At 48.1% G+C, this 18,374-nt stretch overlaps 2 protein-coding genes and 1 long non-coding RNA gene across 3 annotated transcripts in view; 1 reads left to right on the forward strand and 2 right to left on the reverse strand.

Moving 5' to 3' along the window:
- DNAJC3 (DnaJ heat shock protein family (Hsp40) member C3) overlaps positions 1 to 10,198 on the forward strand; it is a 46,245-nt gene extending 36,047 nt beyond the window's left edge. The window contains exons 10-12 of the mRNA XM_053916411.1: positions 5,557 to 5,689; positions 6,176 to 6,324; positions 7,713 to 10,198. Of these exons, the coding sequence (XP_053772386.1) occupies positions 5,557 to 5,689; positions 6,176 to 6,324; positions 7,713 to 7,870 (440 nt within the window). The 3' untranslated portion in view covers positions 7,871 to 10,198. The remainder of the gene's footprint in view (positions 1 to 5,556; positions 5,690 to 6,175; positions 6,325 to 7,712) is intronic.
- Positions 4,918 to 7,716, reverse strand: LOC128779829 (uncharacterized). The gene is made up of 3 exons (XR_008425902.1): positions 6,903 to 7,716; positions 6,602 to 6,808; positions 4,918 to 4,998 (listed from the first exon to the last, which is right to left on the reverse strand). It is a non-coding gene; the product is annotated as an uncharacterized lncRNA (long non-coding RNA).
- Positions 10,199 to 13,220: 3,022 nt separating the features above from the next.
- UGGT2 (UDP-glucose glycoprotein glucosyltransferase 2) overlaps positions 13,221 to 18,374 on the reverse strand; it is a 115,240-nt gene continuing 110,086 nt past the window's right edge. Inside the window, exons 38-39 of the mRNA XM_024566995.4 lie at positions 15,034 to 15,157; positions 13,221 to 13,575 (exon numbers count right to left, since the gene is read on the reverse strand). Of these exons, the coding sequence (XP_024422763.2) occupies positions 13,553 to 13,575; positions 15,034 to 15,157 (147 nt within the window). The 3' untranslated portion in view covers positions 13,221 to 13,552. The remainder of the gene's footprint in view (positions 13,576 to 15,033; positions 15,158 to 18,374) is intronic.

Consider the following 18,374-nt stretch of genomic DNA (forward strand, 5'->3'; position numbering starts at 1 on the left):
TTTTTAGGTGTGAAACTCCTTTTATTTTCTGACATTAATTTCTAGTGTTATAACACTGTGATCAAAAAACATTTTTACCACTTTCATTTCTTGTAATTTATTACTGTTTTCTCCTCCTCCTTATTCTACCTAAAATGGCTGACTTCATGAGTTTTAAGGATTTTAAATAGGTGAGTTAATCCTTAAAATACATTTACATTTATTGACGTGACAGAAATCTGGCATTGTTTTGCTGAGAAATTTTGCTATTTGGCCTGCCCTGTTTTGTGCACTATTTCAATATATAGGAAGGTTTATGCTTTTCTTCTTGGTTATTTTCATAGTTTCATTAACTTCGCCCTCTTCCTTTGGGCAGTATCTATTTGTTTCCTACAGTGAAGAACACCAGCATGCCCCTTCCTTCCTTACTTTTCCTCTACCACGTAGTGCGTGTTCATGAATTTCTGTCTAGTGCTTGCCTTCGACTTCTCAGTGGGTGATGATGCTTCCTGATTGCTTCAGCTGTAATTGGGGGAATCGGTGAACTACCTCATCTCCCAGTTTTTGTTAGCATAGCCCTTCTGCTTCGTCAGGGCATCCATTCTCCATTGGCACCAAACTTCAGTGTTTCGTTTTGCCTTCTGCATTAAATACACTCAGTGTGGTTTCTCTACACTGTTCTTGGTGGGTTCATCCCATAGGAGTTCTCTCGAGGGGCTCCTGGGAAAATTTTTCGCTGATTTCTTCTCTGTTCAAAGCTCTTTGTACCTTGTGTTCTTCAAGGACGGCTTGGCTAGATAATACAGTCCTTGGTTCACAAATGTTCTGTGTATTTTACTTAGTACTCCATTCTTTGTGGGCACTGAATATTGCTGTGGAAAATCCGGAGCCACGAGTTGGGTTTTAGGCTGGCCTCCCAAAGAGCCCTTTCTTTCGAGTGAGTTACTCACACTCGGGCACGTTTCCGTGTCGGTCGTTCTCATCCTGTTTGCCCAGGCACCTGGTGTGCCTTTGAATATATTTATCTTTTATTTTAGCAAAGTTCTCTTAGTCTGGATTGTTCTGTTCTATCAGTTTTCTGCTTCCATGATCCAGTTATGTGTAGGCTGTATTCCCTTTGGGTGTCATCTGTAGCTACAGTTTTTCTCTCTAGTCCTTTTAAACTCACTATTTCCATTTCATTTTGTTGGGTCCTTTTTTTTTTTTCCATATTCTTCTCACTGTGTACCTTCTCATTTCACCTTCATTTCTATGAGTTTATTTTTAATCCTCTCCCAAGGATACCTTTTCATTGCTTTTAGGCAGAGAGGAAGGGCGAGAGAGAAACATCGATTGGTTGCCTCCCAAGTACGCCAAGAGCGGCGATCGTACGCACCAGGACCGGGGACTGAACACACCCAGACAGGATTGTGTGTGCTCAGACCAGGGATCGAACCCGCACCCTAGGCATGTGCTATGACTGGGAATTGAACTTGTAACCTTTTGGTTATAGGATGATGCTCTAACCAACTGAGCCATAACCACCAGGGCAACGAGAGTTTTTATTGTGTTGAACTTATTCTTCTGGAGTTGTGACCACTCACCTTTTTAAATCCTCCTTGTCTCATCTCACTTTCTCTTTGCTGAGTTCTTACTCTGCTTAGTGATTACCCTCAATAGGGGTGACTGAATTAAATTTTGAGTATGCGTACCATAATGTTGGCTCAGGATGTTCATGTATTCTCTGGCTGCTGTTCTGATGCATGTTCATCAGGTAAGTTTTGGTGCTCATGTTGTTCTACTTTAAAAAGATGCTGTACCATATAAAAACACTCCTCCTTACAGAATGATGTGCAGTAGCCTTTCCTAGTCCTCTGGGGGCTTGTGGGGGGTCGGCTGGGCACACGGCAGCCTCTGTAGTTAACCATCGCAATGCTCTCTGCTTCACTGTTTCCACAGACATTCTGCTTCCTGCTAGAATGGCCTTTCTGTATAGCACTGCCCTCTCTGCTCCTCTGAACCAAACCGTGTCCAGGAGGTCGTCTGCTGCCAGTCCTGCTGCCCCTCTGCCCACTTCCTTTGCTACAACAAAAGGGGTATCTCTTTGGCACGGCAGGGTGAGCCCCTCACCTTTGGAGAGCCTGTAGTTGCCGAGTTCCCGGAGATGTGCTGCCCAGGGCTGTCAGCTGTTCTTGCTCATCGTGGTCCCTTCTTTACCCATCTTCCCCCTGTAAGGCCTCTGCCATCTCCCCACTACAGCTGCTCTAGATTCCGAGGTTCTTGTAATGGGCGGAGGGTGCAGGCTGTCGCTTCAGGGTGCACCCACACTCACAGAAAGCGCACCTTGTTGGCATGTTCTGTGATCTCTTGCCATTGGGCCTTTCTCACTGTTAGCTTCTCGTTTTGGATTCACAGCTAGTATTAGCAGCCTTCCTGCAGTTCCTCTGAATTGTTTTGCTGAAAGCGCAGCTCTCCCCCTGCACCCATTTGTCTTGTTTTACATGATATCCAGGATGAGAAAGTGGGTGTTCCAGGGGCGTATTTACACTGGAGGTATGACTTGATCTTTCAGAGGCTCTCCAGAGTCCCTGTGCTGAGAATAGACTTTCAGGGGAGTGGGGCGCGGGTGAGGGGGAAGCTGAGGAGAGCTGCTATGAAGCTATTACAGCCATTCAGGTGTGTTAATGATGCACTTCCATTATACCGGTAACTGTGGAAATGGTGAGAAGTAGTTACATTCTTTTGGAAGAGCAGCTGACTAGGGATCTGCTAATGATTGGTGAAATGAGTGAGGGGTCATTTATAACTGTGCAGATGTCTTCCAAATGCTTCTCTGGACTGGGGGGTTGAGTCTAGCCACAGGAAGGCTTCCTCTACAGGGCTTTGCCTTCTTGTCCAGCTGCCAAGTGAGTAGGGTAGAACTCGTTTTACTTTACTTACCAGCCGCAGCCCTTCAGGGTACTATGTTGTGGATGGAACTGCTTCCCCAGTTTGTTCTAGGTCTGTTGCGGAGGTCTGCCTTGAGGGCCTGTGGGCTGATTCTGCATCTCTTCCTGGTCCCAGCGGCCATGAGGGGCCCTCTAGATGCACATCCTCCACTCTGCTGAGGCTGGTTCTCGGGCCTGGGAGGGGTTAATGCCATAGCTGCTCCACATGAAAGGGGAGAGCCTGCCCAGCCACCCTTTACTCATCCAAGGGACCGTCCTGATGGGTGCCTTAAAGCTACTCTTGCTCACAAAACAGTCCTTGGCCGAACAGAATGGCCTCCAAATTTGCTAGGGCCTCTTTCAATGTGCATTTGGATTGCGGTTCTTTCTACTTAGGTTTATTCATTAGTAATATAATCCCACTTGTTTTCTTTCTTCCAGAAACTTACCAAAATTTCTGGTCTGCTGGTTTCAGTGCTGCCATGGTTATGTTACTATTTTTTGGTTTTGCCACTTTGGTGGGATAGTGGGCTGGAGGGCAGGCAGATGCCTGTGCTCACTGTCTGCATTCCTGGTCTGGTGGTTTGCTTTGCTCCTTAAGAACTGAGTGAGGAGAATATGGAAGAACAACTTGGGAGGGAGGTTTTTGGATTTAGAGATTAGAAAGTGCATTGGCTAGTATGTACTGTCATACGCTATTCACTTGGGACTCTAGTATTTCTGGCTTGTTCTACTTCTCACAGCTGCTCATTATGGTATGGGGTAAACATAACTGGGTGGCATTTTTTTTTTGAAGATTCTCTTGGCAAGTAGAATCTGACATATAATTTAAAATGATCTATCTCTAAGCTTATATCCATGGGAAGTCTTATATCATCCATATTAAGTTTTTGATTAATTGCCTGCCTACCTATAATCATGTGAATTTAGGAAACAACCTATTTTTTTCCCTGTTTTGGCAAAAATGTATCTGCCTTAAGTTTTAATGAAAGATAGGATATGAAAGACTACTTTGGGGGAGATACTGTGAACATTGAAGAATGCAGACATGTTTTAATGTAGAGTTTGCATAAGTAGCAAAACAGCACAGAGTGAAACATTTCCCTTTGTATGAAATTCCTTGAAAAGACATTTCCTTACTAGGTTGTGATATCAAACACTATGGGTATTGATTGCAGTTAAACCTCACTACTGCTTATGATGGATTTGTATACTGAATTGGAAAGACATTTTAGGATGTCACTGTGGACTGGGTGACAGTAATATTTAATGTTTCATATTAATACTCAATATCAATGCATTGAGGCAGGGATTAGAATAAAAGCTTAAAGCATCTGCCCTGTGGGCCAGAGGTAGTGTTGCTTTTTCTGTGTGGTACAGGCTTATAAACTTGTTGATCATATTCTTAGATCTTTCTCATTTTAACCTTGCCGCGGGGTTAACCCCTTCCAGGATTAGCTGTTGCTAAGACCATTGCTCAGGTGTGCCATCCAGGCAGATAGCGTTCCCCCACTGACGTGCGTTCTGTAACAAGTAGAAGTGGAAACCAGGGGTCTGTTGTTTGGGGAGTCTGCCCAGGGAGAACACTGAGAGGAGCTTGTGTCAGAGCCTCCCGAGCCCAGCCCCAGATTTGGTGACTCAGTGGGAGGACACAGGGGACTCAGGGCTGAGGTGTACTCCGGTGACTGGGCACCAAGGGACAAGGCTCATGGGCAGAATTCAGAGGACATCAGGGCAAAGATTCTGAGTGTGGATCTCTGGAATCATACAGAACAAGCTGATCCCGAAGCGAGTGTGAAGTGTTCTCCACCAGGGAAACCTGTCAGAGACCCAGGGCCTGGGCTGTTCCTGGGGGCTGGGGAGGGATGTGCCTTCTGCCTTACTGCAAAATTCCAGACTTCCCGAGGAATGATGGCCTTTAGCATAAACCACATTGTTTATAAAAATAGTTTAGGCGCGGTAAGCCTGTCTGACCAGAGAATGTTCGTCAACCTCCTTACACTGAAACCCAACCTCCCAGGTGCCAGTGTACCTTTTTAAGGGTGATGGTATCTGTAGAGCCTGCTGTGCTTCCTCTCCCCTGCATCACATGAAGCACCCAGATTCCACATATCTGAAATAAAGGACACAGTGTGCACTGTTACCAGAATCCCCAGACCTACCAGGCATATGTAGTTTTCTAGTTTGACTGACACAAGAAACCAGCCAGCCCGTGTGTGCTGAAACCTGCAGGTGAATCAGTGCTTCTGAGGGCCGATGGCTCCCCTTGCCCCTCTTTCTAAGCCTCTGGTCCTTCTGAGCTCTAGACCCGTAGCCTTCCATGCAGATTTTCTTTGTCACTGTTTTCCTGTGTAATAGTCACTTTAGCCTGCATGACGGTAAGAGTGCTTTGTATAAAGTGCTGCTGTTAAAACACCTAAAAGGCCAAAAGGTATGGGGAAGATAATGTGGGAGGGTAAGTAAGTAAACAAACAGCAGTGAATTTTATTGGCTGGGAGCAATAAGCTGCTAAATTCAGCCTTAATTGTGGAGTTACTTCTTAGGCTCTTGGCAGTAACAGCAAAAGAGTGAAGGGGTTGGGGATAGTGACGTCAGTGTTACTTTGGAGGATAAGTGAAGGTTATAAATTGTAATTCCTTTTTACAGAATTTTCTTAAACATATTTTGACAGCTATCCAGGACTACGAAACTGCTCAGGAGCACAATGAAAATGACCAGCAGATTCGGGAAGGTCTGGAGAAAGCACAAAGGCTGTTGAAACAGTCCCAGAAAAGAGATTATTATAAAATCTTGGGAGTAAAAAGGTGAGTAATTAAAATTTGCATTGTTATTTTTAATCAACTGTTTTAAAGCTAATCGTTCTTCCTCATTTCTCTCTTGGATTCATTTCCTTTCCTTAGATAATGTCAGTCGTAGATTAACCATAACAGTCTAACATCTTCAGGTTATTCTGAATTTGACAGAGAATAGTAGTGCGATAATGGGGAAGCAGGTTGGTGACAGAGGTCTGACACTGTAGCATAACTAGGTCCTAAAGGTAAAGAGTGGGGAGAGGATGGGGAAAAGAAAACTTCTCTAGGCCTATAAATGCAGTGGCATTTCAAGAATCAACTTGCAGGTACTAGGAGACACTGCATATACTCAACGTGTGCTGTTATGTAAGACCACCTTTCCCTGAACAAACATCCGCCTTTTAAGGACTTGTTTCTACGTTTCTATTAGGTAAGCTAATCCAGAAGTGTTGGATGATTGATTCTTAACTAATGATTATTAATTTTAATACCCCTCAGAAATGCCAAAAAACAAGAGATCATTAAAGCATACAGAAAACTAGCAATGCAGTGGCACCCAGATAATTTCCAGAATGAAGAAGAGAAGAAAAAAGCTGAGAAGAAATTCATTGACATTGCGGCTGCTAAAGAGGTCCTCTCTGATCCAGGTATCACCCCCCTTTAGTGCCTTCTCTTCTCTTCAAGTGGCCCAGTCGGTGACTGGCGACTGAGCCTCCCTCTCCCTTGGCCCGTGGTTGAGGTGGCGCCAGAGTGGACAGTAGGCAGGGGCTGGAGAGCGGCCCGGCCCTGCAGTCTCAGAAACGCAGTTCATGTCTGCCCCAGTCCGACTCGGGGGCCACAGGTTTGCAGTGTGCTGGGCAGACAGAGATGTGGCTTCAAAAGGCCTGCGTTTGACATTTCTCCCCGGTTTTTTTTTTTTCCTACCTGCGATGTGAAAGCACAACAGTGAGGGGGATCTCTCAGGTCCCTTCCAGCTTCAGAGGTCCGGGATGAATCCTTTACACCGAGCTTCCAGGGTCTTGATTAGGGAACCAGACACCAGGCTGGGACGTGCAGCCCTGGGAGGGGAGTTGCCTCCATCAGGCGTTCGCTGGGTGCCGCAGATGCTCTCTTACCACCCAGGAAAGTGGCCTGGAAGATAAGAGTGAGGCAGCTAAGAATTTAGGGAATATTTAACAATATTTTGACATTTCCAGGGAGAATTTAATATTAAGCTAATACCTACTGCTTTTTGTGTCATCCCACGTCAGTGGGAGCAGCACAAATTCAGTGAAGTAGAAGGAAGTCAAGTTTGTGCCCATTGGACAAATCTTGTTTGAACACCTGTGCTGTGAAGTTGAAGTGAAATGATCCTTTGCTCTCCCGTAACGTGGAGCCCAGTAATGGAGACAGCAGCGCACTTACTGAGCCGGTAGGGGCGGCAGCATCCCGTGAACGGCCCTGCCCTCTTACTCGCACTGTGCGCAGCCGGGTGCCCTGGAGCCGAGCCGGGGGCTGCGGGGCGGGCCAGGCCCGGCCGTTACAAAGGCCCGCGTGGAGAAAAGCGGCGCATTTTTAATTGCTGAGAGTTGTTTTGTTCCCGGTTCCTTTTCCTTAGCCCCTGCTCTTGTTTGAAGGGTGAAAATAGTTTTCCTCATCTCTGAGGATGTCAGCTGGCTCCCTCCTCACACTTGCCGGCGCCGGGCTCCGGCTCATCGGGGCCTTTCCTCCGACCGACAGGCCCGGCCCCAGAGGCGGCCCCACTGTCCCCCGTCTGAGGGTCCTCGGGCCACCCAGACGCGGCGGGCACTAGAAAGCCCAGGCCCGGTGGCGCTGAGCCTGGCCGACTTCACGCCGGGGTGAGAAGGTGCCAGGGCTGCCGGGCCAGCAGCGTGAGCCTGTGAGAGGTCTCTGCCCCCAGTTTTTCACTGTTTTTGGAGAGAAGATGTAGGCGGCCGCAGTTCCCGTGGTGCCATTTCCCGCCCCGGCCCTCACCCCCTTCTCTGTGACCGGCGTTTCTCTCGTACACCCGGGCTGACCGCCGTTTCTTTCACAGAGATGAGGAAGAAGTTTGACGACGGAGAAGACCCCCTGGACGCCGAGAGTCAGCAGGGCGGCGGCGGCAGCCCTTTCCACCGGAGCTGGAACTCGTGGCAGGGCTTCAACCCCTTCAGCTCAGGCGGACCTTTTCGGTTTAAATTCCACTTCAATTAAGCCAGCTGGGTTTTTTTTGCTCTTCTTCCTTTTTTTAAAGATTAAAAAAAGAAACGTTGTTCTAGGATCCTAATGAAAAAAAAATTCAAAACTTTCAGTTTGTCCATGACCAAAGAATTGTTTGAATAAGAAAAATCAGTTCCTACCCACTTTAGGCTTGAGGCTGACGGGCGTTCCGGGCAGGAGCTATCTGCGCGCGTGCCGCGCCCACGCAGGGCCGCGACCAGGCAGGGCCGTGGGCGGGCGGGGGCTCGCGCAGCCTGGGCGTCCCCGCCGGAGCTGTTTTCCTCACGCCTTGTGTAGCACATCAGCGCGACGTGCAGCCAGAGCAGCTGTATCGTCACGAGAACGGTCTCGTCTCCGTGTTCTTAGAGTTACCATTCTGAGCGGTGTGTTCTTAGGGACGATTCTGCTCAGATTTCGGTCAGTCCAGTCACCCGCTTTAGCCCCCACGCACTGGCATCGCCCTCCGGGCACGAAGGCTGAGGGAGGGCAGCGCGCCCCTGGCGGGAAAGCCGCTGCCACGCGGCGGTGGAGGCAGTGAGGGTCAGACGGTGGGTGTCCGGCGAACTTTCAAAAGAATCCTAACCTCCACTGAAACGGAGTTCGTTGTAAGACCTATGGACCCTTTGAATATGAAACAACAAATTAACTTAAAAGTTATGTACAAAAAAGGTTCAGGTAATATCGCAATGGTTTCATTTCAAATAACTCTGCGAAGTGCAGAGGGAAATTGAATAGAACTTCCCAGAACAGGACCGTCTCGGAAGCCTGAGGTTGCTCAGTGCGCACAGCAGACGCCCTCCTCACTGTTCTGCCTGCCGTGGGGTGGCCCCCCCCCCCCGGGCCGAGCCTCGTGGGCTGTGGAAATGCCACGGGGGCCGGTTTCGGGCGGGCACGCGCGGCGGAGCTGCCCCGACGGGACGTGGCTGCCCCCGCGCGCTGCTGCCTGAAACAGCACAGGTTTACAGCCCGGGCGGCCGACCGCCTGTCCACTGTCAAGACGGCATCGCTCCTTGGGATACCTTCCTTCGTACCTTTTACGAAATTATTCCTTATTTGTATATTCAACAATTTTTTTCCCTAAAAAGAGTATTTTAATCAAGAACATTAAATATTTATGGAACTACTGATACTGCATTTAAATTCTAAGAGAATTACTTTAGATAAGAATTAGTACCTTTATTCTAGAAAGGTTTTTCTGTTTGCCTCAGAGCATGTTGAAGCATTTGACGCAGTATGAGTCCAGTACGTTTTTATGAAATCAAGCTTTTACTTTTACTCTTAGGAGGCGTCCTGACCAGTAATGGCCACAACAGCCAAGCACAAATTATTTTCCTCTACAGTCATCCTGAAACGTGGGGAAAAATCTCTTCAATCTGAGACAGAAACCACATAGTTGAGTTGGTAAACACATAAGTGCTTTTGCATCTATTTAGAAGTCTATATCTTACCAATAAACTTAAGAATGCATTTTGAAAACCAGTGAACAGCTTGCAGCTTTCATTTCATTTTAATGTTTCAAAATTCAAGCTAATGTGAAAACCTAGAAATTCATTTGTGTTTATTTAATCTCAGTAATGTCATTACTTCATTAATTATATCAGATTCTTTTTCAATCTGCTGCTTTTGTCTATGTTGTCAACTGTGACCTCTCTGAAATGTAGCCCAGCCACTCTCTCTTTCAAAACAGATGTCCCACCCACAGCCGGAACAGAGGAAGCATCGGACCCCTCGCCCGTCCACTCGGAGGAGAGGGGGGACAGGCGCCAGTGGGAGCCGGGGCGTGGGAGACGTGCCCGGGCACCCTGCTGCCTGCCGGCCGCTGCTCCGAGGGTCGTTTACGTTATTTTCTCCCCGCTGGTGACAGCCATGACTCCTGTCACAAAGTCTTACCGTGTGTTCAGTTCAGTGGGCTGAACTGAAATGAGCGGTTACTTGCCTGTTTTCAGTGAAGAGACAGTAAAAGCTTTGAGGCCAAGTGCCGACGCCACTGAAATTCCTTGGAATCTGTTGTTTTGCTGATTATTGAAGAAAACCACCACCTTTCAGTTCTAGCTGTGATGGGCATCGGCGATCTTCTGGGATCACCTGAGTGGAAAGATGGCCACTTCACGTGTTCTTAACACCGATGGAGAAAAACGGGTGGGCGTGTGTGAAGGGCGAGTCGGCGCCCTCACCTGCCGGAGGAGGAGGTGGAGTGCGAGGGAAGCAGGTGACTGAGCCAGTCTCCGACTTGTCTGGGGCGACTCTCGCTGCGCTCCAGGCCCTCTTTGGAGACCTTCCCGGCTCTTTCTGGAAAAGCGAGTTCAGCGGGGCGTCCCTTTGGTGAGCTCCGGAAGGGAAGCACCTGGGGGCTGCACAGGGTGGACGTGTGGGCAGCAGCGAGTGTTAGACTCCTCAGCCTGTAAACGGGAGGGAGCTCTAAAAAGGGAGAATCAATTAATCCATTGCCCACTTCTGAAAGTTTGTGCTTTCCTACCACAGATAAATGAAAACCTGAAAACTACTTTAACACTTTACTGATGTGAATTGGACATATAATTTTAAGATGTCTTTCTCTTGAGTCAGTATTAAAAGTTCTTTTAAAGGTCAGCATGGAAACTTTTTGGGGACTCTGATAATGGAATGTAAACTACCCACAGATTTTTAAGGAGAAACCTAACATAACTGAGCAGGGATAAAAGCCAATAAGCTCACAATCTGAAATGGGCGCCATTTTCTATTCATGGTAGAAAGAGAGAGGCTTCGCTTTTAAAGGCATGGAACTGGTCAGAAGTGGCACGTGAGGTCGGTCTACTGTGAAAACAAAGGCAGGAGGCGACCCCGAGCAGACGGTGCCTCAGTCGCGGCTGTTAGCCCCGCCCCGGAAACGCGCAGGCCTGGCGGCAGGTTTCTCCGAGCACGCAGCAGGGCAACCCAGAGATCGTGCAGCGTCGCTGAATGTGATGGACTCCTCCAGGTTTACAAAGAAAGGGAGAAGGCAGTGCTAACTTGTCAACCCATAATATCCTTAGTCTAAGACCATTCCTTTTAAAGTAGCAGTTTATTCTTTAATTGCAAATAGTGTTAATAGGTGGGGACATTATTTTTATGGATGATCTCATTTGCTGAATGGTTTAAGGGTAAAAGTAGCCACTGCGTGGCTCTGTGTGGGGCCCAGTTTCCTTGCAGTCATCTGCCTCCCGCCGGCCATGGGAAGCAGAGCCGAGAGTGTCGACACCGGAGACGCTCCCGAAGTTCCAACACCACTCCTCCGTGAAGGCTGTGTAGCTGGTTTTGAATGAGACAAGACTGAGTACCTTAATCCTTCTCAATTTATAGTTTTAATAATAAAAGAAACTGAAAATTAAAATGGGCCTCAGACATGTCTACACATATGGGCACTATTTTTATGCCCTTGTATTTTCACATTTAATAAAAATATTTATGGTCAAAACCAGTACCTTTCTGCTTTCGATTCATTTGTAGTCTTTCGGGGAGGTCTGTTTTCTGGTGCCATCTGACATGTACTCTGCAACTGAGGTGGTGGGGCTGCTTTATGAGAGCCGAAGGGCGGTCCCAGCACCAAACGCAGAGAGGGACCCTCGCTCGCCTCCCGAAAGTCCTTGGATGGCTGGGCGCCACCGTGGGTAGTCCTTCAGTTGCAGCACAGTTAAACTCTAATCCTGAAGTTGTCCTTGTCTGAAGACTTGGTTCCTTTACACTGTAGTTTGCACATTTTAGTTCAAGTCTTCAAAGCGGGGTGGTGAACACAGAGAGCTGCCCGTCTCAATCAGATTTTTCACCACCACCAACAGTAACGCCCCTCTCAAGTCTACACTCCGCACGTCTTAAACTGGAGGACGGCTAGAACGTTGATACAGACCTTCCCCACAGAGCTCAAAGTTGGCAAATTCTTAGATCTGTGCAATGTATGAGCAACTGGCCTTGGTCTGAAGTCAATGAAAATACCTGCCACAGGCACATTGGTTGCTAGACGAGAGAGAGAGGAGGCTCCCAATAAAACACTCATAAATCTAGATTATCAGATACAAACTACCAGCCAAGTGTAAGTGAGACACGTCAATTCAGCCATTCAAACCACAAGGCAGAAGCTGGGAAGGGAGCCATCCATGGTTCTCTGCAGTTTCAGCTTCGCTATTAAATAGAGTCCAGTGGGCCGCACACGGCAGTAACGAGCACAGGAGTCAGGCGCCTGTGCCGGCCGATGCCTCTTCCCACAGGAGTCTCACAGAGCGGAACGCAGGCTGACCATAAAGGAAAGTGAAGCAGCGTCCTGCAGTCAGGTGGGGCTTCTGCCCAAACCACCACCGTAGCCCTCAGGTGAGGAGCGCTCGAGCCTTTGACCTCGCCCAGGAGCTCCCAGCATGTCTGACCTCTCACCCAGCCCAGGTGTTGCACCTGACTCCAAAGGGGAGTGAGCCAGACAGCACGGAGGAGACGGTCACCTCAGGGCTAGCTACCACTGCCGCCTTCGACAGCATCCCGTAGGGTCCCTGGGGACCACAGCAACAACCTCCCTCCACCAGGGCAGGCCACACCCAGACCACTCCGTTTCATCAGACAGACGAACGAGAAACGCACGTGTGAGCAGGAGATGGGGAGGGCTTGTGATCTTCATTAGCTGTGAATGAAGCTGCCGGGCTGTGCTGCCACACGGAGGAGTGGACATGTCCAGATGAGCTCCAGGGAGCAAGAGTAGAACTGCCAGTGGCTCATAGGGGACCTGACTGCGGAGCTGTCCAAAGACAGGCCAGTCTGTCACCGCGGGCAGGCAGTTCTCCATCGCCCAGGAGTGCCCACGATGGCCCGAGGCCCCACGTGACAGGGCCTTTTAAGGGGCTGGGGCTACACTCTGCTGGATGCTCCCCAAACCTCGCTTACCAACAGCAGCATCGGGGAGCTTTCACACTCACCTAGGCCCTATTGCATCAGCTTCCTCCAGGGACAGGGTCCTCCTGACAGTGAAGTCTCTTCCAGTCCCCGAGTGCTGTGGTTCCAGAACAGCCCGATGGTTTTTAAACACTGACTACTCCTACTCACCGATTACCAATACACAGCAGGAGGACAAAGTCCACCTTCTTAATTCAGTTTCCATAAAAGTAGCCAGTTTAAAAAACAAACAAACATATGCCCCATAAGCCCACAGATACTTTATAAAAGAGGAATTAGAAATATTAAAAAGTACGAACTCAGCATGAGATACAACACCAGATGAGTTAAGATGAAATGACATCACAGTGCAACGGTGCCTTCCGTTTACAGCCACAGTTGACGGGTAAATGGGCTTAATTTATTTGTATTATTCAGAGACAGCCAAGAGTCCTTTTCCTTTTTCAAAAGAAAAACTGAAATGTTTCTCCAACTTTAAATGCATCTGGCGAATAAGGACGCACAGGTGCATACCGCGCGGGAGCACACAAGGATGTCGACGGTCCGGTAAACCCCGCGAGCCAGACAGGGTTTCACTGGTTACCTGGCAAAACATCACTTTAACTTGTGGAAACACAGTGTTTTAGGCAGTCAGGAAAAAGGAATAATCTAGTTTTAAATAATAAATTGAAGAATGTCACTGATCCTTAATGAAACTTCCAAAAGTCTTAGCAGTAGTTCCACACTTTCCCAGCAGGTGGCAGATTCCTCCTCATACTTCTATCTTCTCTGTCATAAAGGCCAATGCTAGAGCTCATCATGTGTCAAAACTGTAGGGGAGGAAAATTTCTTTAGTCTTGAGAAACCTTACATATCAAATAAGCTCACGTCTTACTGATGTACGGGATATAGCTAAAGCCCAGCTGCTGACTGAGGATCCTTTTTGGTGTTAGTTTAGTACCTACTTTCTTCCTTTTGCAGCATGAGAACAGCTTTTTACATCATGGCATCTACTTTATTGTGCTGCATCGTAACTACCGCCCTGGTGCCCTCCTGGAAGTGAGCTCCCCTGAGTCCAGGAGGACAAGGACCACACCTCATTTATCTTTGTTATCTCTGGGACCAGCACCCTGCCTGGCAACGAAGGCCTTGAAAAATGCTAATGGACTACTCACCCCGCGCAAAGCGCCCTCTCACTGGTGTGAGGGAAGGACGAAGAGCAGCAGGGACCTGGGGTTCTGTGGTGGGCGGGGTCAGTCAGACAGACAGGGTACCGAACAAGTGGGAGATTCATGACAGTGAAGACTCTTAGGGACAAAAGTGGGTTCTTTCCCTTCTGCATCACTGATCTGTCTCATGCTATCGATTTAAGAACACTGAGAATTCAAAATAGTATTTTCAGGTGGAAATTAATTAAAATAAAACAATGCATCCTGTGCCACAATTAGAGATGGCAGACGATGTTTCTCTCCACTAAATTCTACCTTAAAGATAATACAGAAACACAGAAGGAAACAGCAATGAGAATGGGGAGTGCTTAGGAGATGTCACTGGAGCAGGGCTGCCAATGCATTTCTAAAAATGGAAAAGAGAATCTACAGCTGAATACAGCTGAATACATGAATGCAGAGCGGAGCTGCATGGATGAGCCGGACGGGGGCGTGGGGGAACCCCCAACAGACAACACGGGTCAGGGTGAGTGGATGAACTAGTAAGGAGCCTGAGTCAGTAATAAAACCTCCCAACAAAGAAAAGTCCAGAACAGATGGCTTCACTGGTGCAGTCTACCAAACATTTTAAATAAGAATTAACACCAATCCTTTCCAAACACTCCCGGAAAACAGAAGAGAAGGGACTACTTCCAAACAGACTTTCCAAGGCCAGCATTATCCTGATACCAAAACCAGACCATAATGCCATAAGAAAAGGAAATTATAGGCCAATATCCCTGATGAACATAGGTGCAAAAATCCTCAACAAAATATTAGCACACCGAATTCACCGCTACACTGAAAGGACCACACGCTGCGATCACGTGGGACTTACTCCAGGGAGGGAAGAGGGCCCAACGTGTGCAGAACATAGCCCACCACATTAAGAAAATAAGGATGAAAACCCTATGATCATCTCAATAGACGTAGAAAGTATTCTTACTGTCTCAGACATTCTTAGTGAAATTCCGACCTCCTTGTCGGACAGCTTCACCACGAAGTAAGTTTGTGATCTGCTCTGATGTCATTTAACGCAGCTCGGGCGCGGCTGCCCCACCCCACAGAGCGAGGACTCACGTGCGTTCTTCCGGATTTCCAAGCGGTCCAACAGTCTGCGGATCTCAGTGTCATACTCCACCCACTCGGGGACGATCCTGGCAGCGGCTTTTAGTTTGGGTTCTTTTGTCTTGGGATTGTTGCACTGAAAGTTTAAATGAAGTTTTGTTACTGAAAAGCCGTGCTCCAGAAACAGAGGAGGTATTTGAGGACCTCCTGTCTGACCCTACTGGGTCAGTCGAGCAAGCAAACATGTTTTCTTGTGAAGAGCAGAGTCCTAAATCCCAAGTACTTGAAATACTGGCATCAGCCCAATAGGGACAAGATCAAATGCAATGACAAATCACAGTTTACGTAAGCAAGAAATACTCAACGCAAATACCTCAATCAGAAATTTAAACAAAAACTGTTTAAAGACCTTCTCGGGGTTCATAAGAAGTTTGTCAAACACTCCTGTAAAACGTTGGACGAGAGATCTAAATACAAGGCCACTAGGACAGAGAACATAGCAGACTATATTCATAAATATTTTCTTGCCTTTTCTTTGGACTAAAAATCTGGTTTAGTATACTTTACATGTTTAAAGTAAAAAGTATACTTTTACTTTACAGGCAAAAACCCATTTATCTGCCTCTCAAAATGTCTTCAGTTTCTTTAGCAAAGGCATTCATTCCCCTTTCACATGCCTCTGTTCTAATTCGCAATTGTGATTATATTTAGAAAAATCAGCTGAAACACACTTGTCACAACTCACAGCTATGACATTCGAATAGTCATACATCCCTGTCCTCACAGTCCCCCTGACAGGTAGAGGAAGACCTTAACACGTCATGTAACCGCGTGTGTGTCGGGGAGGGGGGGGCATTAAAACAAGATCACCTCCAAGGCTCCACTAGTACATGCTCAATTTAAACTACTTCGCAATTGGCCCTCTATAGAGTTTCTTGGGAAATTAAATGAAGTTTCAAAGGCAAAAGTGCAGAGGATGGCTGAGGAGGGTCTGATGCTGGATGAATGTGACAGTGCAGCTGACCAGTCTCGCTGACGGGCCGAACCTGAGCCGTGAGGACGGAGAGGTGTCCGAGAGGACCCTGGGCCAGCGGCCAGAGTGGAGGAAGGGAAGGAAGGAACGGAGGTGCCCTTGACGGAGAGAGAGCACAAACTTCACGAAGTCACACAGCCGTTCCCTCGTCAAACCGCATTAACAGAAAAATGCACCCTGAAGCTCATGTGTCCGCGACATTCTCCTGTGGCTGCTGCTGAAATTTGAGGCCCCGCCCCCCACTCCACGCCTTATGGCAAAGCTAGTGATTCTGAGCCCCGAGGAGCCTGTTGTCTTTATACTGTCCTCACCGGGTCTTTCCAGTCCACTCTGTTGTGAACCTTTTTCCTCCAGTGACGTGTTCCTGAAGTAGGGAGAGCAGGGTTTGCTTTCCAGAAATTAACTTTGCAGGCAGTATGTCCTACCAAGCAAAGATATTGGCACTATTTTCCTTCTTTTAGTGTCAGAAACGATTATAATAAAACTACCATGGTTTTGTGAGTTTGTGTGTGTATGAGCTACCATTCCCCCCCTACAATCTATATCCGGGTTGCCTAAATGGGGCTATCATGCCCCTCTGGGGAGCTTCCGCCAGGTCTGGAGACCTTAGTCTGATCTGGGGGTGATGGGGTGCTACTGCCATCTAGTGGCTAGAGGCGGGGGATGCGCTACCCATCCAGCAGCGCACAGGGCTCCGCACAGAACTGTGAGGTCCCAAACCTCAGTAATGCCAGACTGAGCACTCCTTACTGAAATGGAGAGTCTCACCTTCACTACCATTGTCACGCTTTTTCCTCCCCCCGATGCCATTTCCTTGGGAGTTTTCTGCATTCCCTTGAGCTTCCCCCCAGAAGCTCACTTACTAGCAGGTTCTCTCACTGTGTCTCTGTGGAAGAGATGGCTAGGCTGTCCAGCAAGATTTAGGCCACCGCCCTTTCCCACGCAGACCTACTGCTGGGAAGTAGCTGCCCGCCCAGGAGCCACGCTTCTCAGTTCCTCCTACGCCTGCAGGGGCGGCCCGACCAAGCCCCCAAAGGGGCCCGGGCCTCAGGAGTCTGGGTGCACTCTCCACGTTCCCTTTCCCTCACTCCCCATGCTACCCAGCAGGAATGTTAGGAAACTGCACGTGTGGTTTAAACTTTTCTAGTAGCCACTAGTGAAAATGTAAAAGGAACACGTGAAGTGAATTTTAATACTGCCCTTTATTTACCCAACATGTCCAAAATGTTATCAGTCAACATGTAATCCACATAATTAGTAATGACATACTTTTACATTCTTTTTACTGCAGCCTTCCAAATCCGTGTATTTGGCATCGTGTAGCTCCTCTCGATTCAGACTAGCAACATTTAAGTGCTCAGTGGCCAATGTGGCCCGTAGCCGCTGAACCGGACAGACGGACACGTGATGGAGGGACCCAGAGGAAGAACGTGCCACAGGCTGGATGGAGACTGGCCTCGAGTTCTGAGATGCAGGGGCTACGCACCGAGAGGACACCCCTCAGACCTGCACCTGTGTGAGCGTGGACCCACGGACATGTGGGGTTCGTCACAGGAACTCAAGTTAACCTCAGTCCTCTGGAAGACCCCAGGTGGGAGTCACAACCTTTTACGTTACAGCACAACCTTAAACAACATCTTAGCTATGTTCAGTCATGTTCTCGATCTCTCTTTAGAAAAGTCCCTCGCTTCTAAACCAGAAACACCAATCGGAAAGAACACAAGCATCCCTAAGTTCACTGCAGCGTTATCTACCATCACCAAGCTAGGGAAGCAGCCCGAGTGTCCATCCGTAGGTGAGGGGCAACTGCGGTACATTTACCCAACGGAGTACTACTGGGCCTTAAAAAGAAGAAAATCTTACCCTTTGCGACAGCAGGGATGGACCTGGAGAGCATTATGCTAAGTGAACGAAGCCAGTCAGAGAAAGACAAACACTGTATCATCTCACTTATACCTGGAATCTAATGAACAAAATAATCTAACAAACAAAATCAACAGATTCACAGACACCGAACAGACTGGCAGCTGTCAGAGGGGAAGGTGTTAGGGGACTGGGTGGCAGAGAAGGGACTAAGCCATACATACATCCATCATAGACCCAGACAACTGCGTGAGACTGCCAGGGAGAAAGGGGGGTGGGGGGAAGTGGGGCGGGGTAAAGGGGGGAACGGGGGCGGAAACACACTTGACCTGGGGTGATGCGCGCACAATGCAGTGTGCACGTGAGGTTTTGTTTGCGTTGTACACCTGGTACCCGTAGAGTTTTGCTAACCAATGTCACCCTAATAAACTCAATAAAAATTTCCCTTCTTTCTTAA

The sequence above is a fragment of the Desmodus rotundus genome, chromosome 13 (assembly GCF_022682495.2).
Source record: "Desmodus rotundus isolate HL8 chromosome 13, HLdesRot8A.1, whole genome shotgun sequence".
In the NCBI taxonomy this organism is placed as follows: Eukaryota; Metazoa; Chordata; class Mammalia; order Chiroptera; family Phyllostomidae; genus Desmodus; species Desmodus rotundus.